At 27.9% G+C, this 7,800-nt stretch overlaps 1 protein-coding gene across 1 annotated transcript in view; it reads left to right on the top strand.

Moving 5' to 3' along the window:
* The window catches only part of LOC129916967 (neurotrimin), a 273,699-nt gene extending 271,057 nt beyond the window's left edge, over window positions 1–2,642 (top strand). Inside the window, exons 10-11 of the mRNA XM_055997237.1 lie at window positions 865–1,038; window positions 2,005–2,642. Coding sequence (XP_055853212.1) covers window positions 865–1,038; window positions 2,005–2,202 — 372 coding nt within the window. The 3' untranslated portion in view covers window positions 2,203–2,642. The remainder of the gene's footprint in view (window positions 1–864; window positions 1,039–2,004) is intronic.
* The last annotated feature ends 5,158 nt before the right edge of the window (window positions 2,643–7,800 follow it).

The following is a 7,800-nucleotide window of genomic DNA, read 5'->3' on the forward strand; positions in this document are numbered from 1 at the left end:
CATCTATAAGAATCGCAGTATAGCGTAGCATTCCCATTCATTTATTTAAAATCGAAATCTTTTTCAAAAGATGTGCATCCAGCCAGACATTGAAGATACTATCCAGAGTATCTATATATCTCGCACGCTAAGATCTCATTAAAAACATCGCGTTCGCTTGTAATTAAGAGTAAGATGATACAAATGCAATTTTAATCACGTGCTTCATTAAGTTCTTCGGGAGATGGGAGATGATGAGGATTTATCTCTTTCTCTTGTTGGTGTGTATCTGTATCTTTTAGGTACCTATCTTGGCTTCATCATCGGCACACTACTCGGTTTTGATTCCTTTTCTTTTCAGTTTGAAGTGTTATTTATTCACCTTCACGCGTATTCCAACCATCACCGCCACCCACTTTGATGGGTGTGGCGGTATTTTTGTACCTCCCGAGAGAGTAACCATTCATGTGTAATAGTGGAGTCTTACTCGTATTATCTCTATCTCCATACACAAACTTTTTTTCTTGAATTCATTTTCCCTTTGATATAAAAGATTCATTTTGGTTTTATTTTACAAAAGTAGAGATGCAATTATTTTCAATTTTTTCATTTAAGTACACATCCATTATTTGCAAAAAAGTACAGAGAAAGAGAGAGAGAAAGTGTGGGGGGAGGGGTAGAGAGTGAAAATTGAGAAGGCTTAGACTTTTTCTGTGTGAATTAAGTTGATGTTGATGATGGTTGCATGTGTGTGTGTGTGCATATAATCGTGAAAGGATAAAATATAATTTACACATTTAATTGATGTGTCCATTTAACACTTAATTGTATATGTGAATGCAAATTTGTGTATATATATGTATTTTTATTTACTTTTTTGCACAGATGAATGACACGTTTCAACAACCTGGTAGATGGCATGACTTTATTCTTACTCCAGAACACAGACCAGCATCGGAACCATTGACACATATTATGTCGTATACAATAAAAAATCTACATCCGGGCGCTTATTATGAAGCAATTGTTCAAGCTAAAAATAGATATGGATGGAATGAGGTAATGTTTGTTTTTAATATTATTTTATTATTATTATAAAAAATGTTCAAGTGGAAATAATGTTAAAATTTATCATAAAATGTGTCATAAGCACAATATAATTTGTTTGATCCTTTATAAGAGAAGATATAGATAGGATTCAGAGTTAATGGATAGTATTTTTTTGTTTTCTTAATGTTCAGTTAAAAATGTGACTGGGACAGGGTTATCATTTTAAGTAAAATGAATTGATGTTAAACAGCTTCCACATGAAATCTTTTGAAACTCGGCTGGATTTTTGAGTTAACACTTTTTGTCAGTGAACACTTTTTTATGTTATCTCGAAAACCTTACCTGATGAGGTAAAATAGACTTCGGATTCGGTTTCAGCATCCCAAAAAACATATACATAGATATTAACATAGCAGCACCTCCATGTACCACAAAAAAAAAAACAACATTTCACATGAAAAAATGAACACTGAGGGAAAAAATAAATTGAAGTTGAAACGTCTGTGTTTCAAAGATGAACTACTTTGATTTATGTGACTTTAAGATACGAAACCATAAAAAATAAACAGTTTTTCCACGTTGATTTTAAAATGTTCATCTTCAACGCAAAATCATTCCGAAAAATAGTTAAATCAATGTGGTTTTCATTGATTTTTCGTTTTTTTATGGTGGCTTTTCCCTCAGTGTAGGTAGGTATAGACTTATTTTACTCCTAATATCCCCTAGGAATGATAAAGTTTTGTAAAATCAAGGCTACCATTGATTTTTTGGAATTTACTGCAGATTTTCCTAATTTAAAAAAAAACACCCTTTTACCTAAAATATGTTTATAGACAGCTAAGATTTTTTGTACCTGATGTGGTAAATGAAATGAATTTTTACCAAATTTTCACTGGAATGCAAATTTTTATCTAATTCTGAATTTTAGTTCTTAGTTTAATAAAATAAATTTTTATTCTTTTTTTTCTCTTTCAGGTCAGTGATATTTTCCAATTCATTGTAGCCAACAATAACGTCGAACTGCCACCCGAAGATGCCGAAGTTGTTGCAAGTTCAAAATCACGCAGCAATAGTTCTTCACCCCAATTGTGCATTCATCAAACAACTTTATCAATTATATTACTTTTATTTGCGATGTTACTATTACGAACGAATCATTTTCGTTTGGGATAATTTATTTTTGATATTTAAATTGATTTTTTATGTTTAATTTAATTATTTTAATTTGAAAAAAAAAAATATTTTTAATTTGCCTTCGAACCAAAACAAAGAACTAATGTAATAAAAAAATATAAATTATTTTTCTTCAGATGCATAATCATTAAAATAAAAAATTAAAATAAATAAACAAAAGTAAAAAAAAAAAAAAACAAAAAGAAATAATGATATAGAATGTATTGATAATAGGTAGTTTATGTTAGATCTATGTATGTAGATGTAAGAAAAGACATAACCATAATTGCAAAATAGAACAAAATAAAAAAGATCATAAGCATTTTAATTAAAATTATAAAAAATTAAAAACATATTCCGGAAATATTTTTGTCTGGAATTAAATATTTTATTAAAAAATAAAAATAAATACAGTTCAGTGAAGCATAAAATAAAAAAAACCGAAAAAATGCATTTTGTAGTTTTTAAATTTTTAGTATTTTTTATTTAATTTTTAAAACTACTTAAATTTATTTATGCTTAAATCTAAAAAAAAAAACACAAGAGAAACAACATCACTATCCTCACACAAAAAAAAATATCTGTTTTTTTTTTTAATTTAAAAGGCAATTTAATTATTGTAAATACATCGACCACTACGTAATTTAAATTTAAAAAATTAACTTAAAAACTTCAACATAAAATAATAAAAAATGTATTAGTTTTTTTTTGTAAATAAACTTTTCAATCTAAGATTTTTAAATTATGTTTCACAAAAACGCAATATACCACCAAAATTCAAGGTCGTTCGTTATAAGCAAAAAAAAAACCAATACAAAAGAAATTATTATAAGAAGCTTTCATTTAAAAAAAATAAAATAAATAAATTTAATATTAAATTGGGGCCTCAAGTAGAACATTGGCATTTAACTGAACTTTGCAATAACCCAAATACAAAATCACAGTCAATTTTGAATTAAATTTGACTTCTTTGATTAGTAGCTATTGAAATTCCCCCTCCGAATTCAAGTCAAAAAGATAAATCATGTATAAATTATTATTAAAAAAAAAAATACACTTACAACAAAAAACGATAAATAAGTGTGTCTACATCTATCACATACTTTTTTTTATTTTCATCCACTAAACTATTATTAATAATAATAATTTTGTAAATAAAAAAAAAAAATATGAATTAAAATTATTATAAGAATTAACACTAAACATAAATATTAAAAACAAAAAAAAAACAAAAAATACACAAGACGAATTTTGTGCTATAATTAGGATATAAAAAAATTATTAATTAAAATAAAAATGATATTATATAAATTATGTAAAGCAGTTAAGTATACATATATATTATATATATAAATAAAAACAATATTAATAAATAAAAAAAAAAAATATTAATACACCTTAAGCGTTACTCAGTGAAACTTAAGAGCAAAATATTAAATAATAATGTTTTAGATAAAATTATTAAATAATATAAAAAAAAATATTTTAAAAACTAATCTCAATTTAAATTTATAAAGAATGAAATCCCACAAGTTTTTTTTTTAAATATAAAATTAAAATGATTGCTTAATTTAATAAAATAAAGAAATGATTGGAAATTAATTTATTTTGGTTACTTATCGAGAAAAAATATTACACTTAAAAAAAAAATAAAGAAAATAAAAAAAAAAAATCAAAGATAAAAAAAATACTTTTTATATGGATGTACCTTAATTAGTTTATACAATATTATTATAACCTATATGTAAAAAAAAATTAACCTTAAATAAATTTAATGAAAAAAAAACCAAAAATATGCAAAAATTCGTATACCTTTTATGTAAAAAGTAAACATTATATCATTAAGAAAATAAAATGAACTTACCTAGATGTAAAATATGGATGTGTTTTTTTTATTCATTTTAATGAAGATGGATTTTATGTCTCAGCATTTAAAAATTCTGACTGGGAAAAAACTTATTTCCAAAATAAACTTATATGAGTAATAGTACTGATTCATGTACTCAGTATAGTCTTTAAGTTCCTACTCAGTACAGTCCTAATAATTTTTTCAGTACAGTACAGCCTAAGGTAGTTAAATTTTGAGTAATTTGCTTTTTAACTCGTTGAAATACCATATAAAATTCAGCTGATCTGTTAAATACAACAAAATTCACACAAACTTACATTTTTTTTTTGTATTTTTAAATCTTCAAACGCTGAGGGAGAGTGCTAAATCTTAATTTTAAGGGCTCAAGTTTTTAGGGAATCTTTTCTTGGGTATTTCGAACAAAATTTTGAAATGAGATTGAAACAAAAACGTGTTCGCCAAAAATAAAAGCACACAAATACATACGAGTATTTATATAGAGTTAACTTCAATAGAAATTTGTTGACTTGTAGTTTTCCTTTGAGCCCCACTAATACTGCTAAGTACTAGTGACTGATTTAACTACTTAATTTTTCTTGACCTTGCATTGTTTGAACAGGTGTAACTGCAGTTATCAATGTAATTAACCGAAATAAAAAGAAATAAGAAAATTAACTTAAAAATGAATTATTATTATTTTTTTTCCAAGAAATTAGTTTAAGAAAACTTTATTAAAAAAAAAGTAAAATGAAGAACAATATTTTAGTTTGCAAAAAAAAGAAAAAATAATTAGATTTATTATTTCCGAAAAAGTAAAAATAAAAAAATTCTTTTTGAAATGACTCATCCGGTTGCAGTCAGAAAATCTAGTGATTCTTTGTCTAAACCATTCAATGATGTTTGATCTTAGCATACGATTAGATTAACATAAATATGGTGCCAACCAGCATCACCTCATTTTAAGAGGATTGCCGGATTTACATCGAGAACTATTGGCAAGAGCCTGACACGATCTGAGCCTTGAGATCTGCTCATCGATTAGGTGAGATATTGTCATCTTTATTTAGGTAGGAATTTTCACCATGATAAGGCTTATAAATCCACTCGCGCTTCTATTCTTCTTAGATATCTGTTTTTTGGTTTGCCAAATTGAACCTTTTGATCTCTGGTGGACTTCTCTCCGCTACAGGTTTATTATCAGCCTAGACATTCCCCTATTATTTATTGCCACAATTTTTTTTTTTTATATCTTGAAGTAAATTTCCAAGGCTATGAAAATGGTGTGGTGAGTTTTAAACAATTTTAATAGAGTATTTCAGAATTTGGTGTTAAAATAAGAAGTTTCAATTAAGGTTTTAAAAATGTCAATGCCATATTAAATGGCATAGAAATTTGCTTATTATGTTCGACTAGAGACTAGGCTTTCCATCCAAACTAAAGCGTTCCTGACTTTCCGCCACCTATTTGTACCTATTTGTTTGTTCGTGTGTTATTTCGTTTATTTTTTTTTTTTATTCTTCTTCTTTTCATTCGGCGACCGATTTCAAGGAGATCATAACTTTACCAAGTTTCTCCTTCACACTAATGATCTGCGCTGCCTGTGAAATTTGCCGAATTGATTTCAAAAAGAGGTACCACGAATAAATACGGAAGAGAAAAGTCAAAAAAAGTGACGTCAAGATAGCACTCACACCCTTTCTATCAATTTTGAGGGGGAAGTGGTGGAGTAACAAATTCAAGATTAGAGCAACTAATTAGCAACAAAATACTGCATACTTATGTTTTTTTAATTTTTAAGTCTTTCTTGGTGTGGGTGCTATCTTGACGTTTTGATAAGTTCAACAAGTTCCACAATGCATTTTGGACATGAAGGAGATGGATTTAAAAGTTGAATGAGATCTTTTTGAAAAGGTGTTGAGAGGCCCTTTAATTTGATACCATTTTTGTTGATGTGCGTTAAATTTTGGTCAATTTAGATTTTTTGAGAAAACTGTTGGAGTGCATTTCAAAGTCAAATCTTGGAGCAACAAATTCAAGATTGGAGCAACTAGTTAGCAACAAATTACTGCGTACTCAGTTTTTTGAAATGTTGGGTTTTTAATGGGTGTGGGTGCTATCTTGAACTCAAAATAGCACCCACACCCTTTCCATCAATTTTGAGGGGGAAGGGGTGAAGCAACAAATTCGAGATTAGAGCAACTAATTAGCAACAAATTACTGCATACTCAGAATTTGGAAATTTGAGGGTGTGGGTGCTATCTTGACGGACCTGATTTTTTTTGCCTTTAAATATAAAGGTATTTAATTTATTTAAAGCATATTTATTATTTAAGTTGAGGGTTCAAAATGTTTTTTGTCACGAAAGCTGAGAAAGAAAAATTTACAAAAAAAGTAATATAGTAGCCCTTGGTACCTACTTAGTACTACATAATTTTCGCAGTATTCTCTCCTATCAGGTAAGAAAATAAAAAGTACCTCCAACTTCCGCCATTTTGTTTTATGATTTGTTTTCTACGGGTAAAAAATACTTTTTTTCATTTTCGCTTGCGATATTTAATGGCTCCGAAATCTTAAAATACTGTTGTAGTCCTTTAAATTAAATAAACGGAAGCCGAGTTATTATAATTTTAAGAAAGCATCATTCTGTAAGAAACTTAAAAAAAAATTCCCTTGTTTATAAGTCGAATAATAGTTCTCAGTGAGAGGGGTTGTTTTCATTGTTTCTTGTTATAAGAGGATTTGTATCATGTTTTTCGTTGGTCATTTGGAACTTTTTAAAAAAAAATAATTTTTCGGCTCGTGTGGGTCGTAGAGAGCTAATTTTTTTTTAAATTGTAGATAATTTAAAGGACTACAACAGTATTTTATTTTGTTAGCCAACATTTCACAGTTTGCAAAATAATAAGACAAGAGTTTGCTAAACAAAAAAACGACTTTGACTTGATATTGCTTATTTTTTATTTGTTTCAACAAAAAGAATGTGCACTAAATCGATAGAAAATGTGTATCATGAACAATTAATTGCTTTATTTTTTGCCGTAGGACATTCTGAAGCCGAGTTATTCCCAAAAACCATATTTTTGGGTGGTTTCGCACCGGTTTTTCGTGCGTTCATTTATCAATTTCTCTGTCATCTTTGGTGATAAAGAGTTGATTTTTTCTGTAAAATGCTGAAAATTAACAGGGCTACGAAATAGGTTAGAAAAATGTTAACCATAATATAAGCTTTTTTCGAAATAAACACGAAAATGTGTTTTTAACAACTAAAATTTGACTTTAACTGGCTGCCATTTTGTAGTAACTCACTTTAATACCATGAAATTACATTCAACGATAGAAAATATTATAAGGAAGAGAATGCATGTTTATTTTTTGGTCTACAACAAACTGGAGCAAAGATACCAGCTTAGAAGTAAAATATCCCAAAAAATGCATTTTTGTGAATAACTCCGCTAAAAAGAATGATCAGGTGGTGAGAAATTGGGTTTAAGCCTTTCAAATATACCCCTATCGATCCATGAAATAAAAACTGACAGTGCCTCTGTGCGGAAGGTTAGGCCCTTTTTCCGACGCTTTGACTGGAGTATAAGTTTTTATTAAAAAAATTATTTCAAAAAATAGAAAACAAACAGAAAATTATTCCATAATACGTAACAATTAATTTTTTGTTTGAATACCTATATATAAACTCCTGCTCAAAATTAACGCACACGTTTTTCGTCTGAAGTTATACACCTGCATCTTATTTT

The sequence above is a fragment of the Episyrphus balteatus genome, chromosome 3 (assembly GCF_945859705.1).
Source record: "Episyrphus balteatus chromosome 3, idEpiBalt1.1, whole genome shotgun sequence".
Classification (NCBI taxonomy): Eukaryota; Metazoa; Arthropoda; class Insecta; order Diptera; family Syrphidae; genus Episyrphus; species Episyrphus balteatus.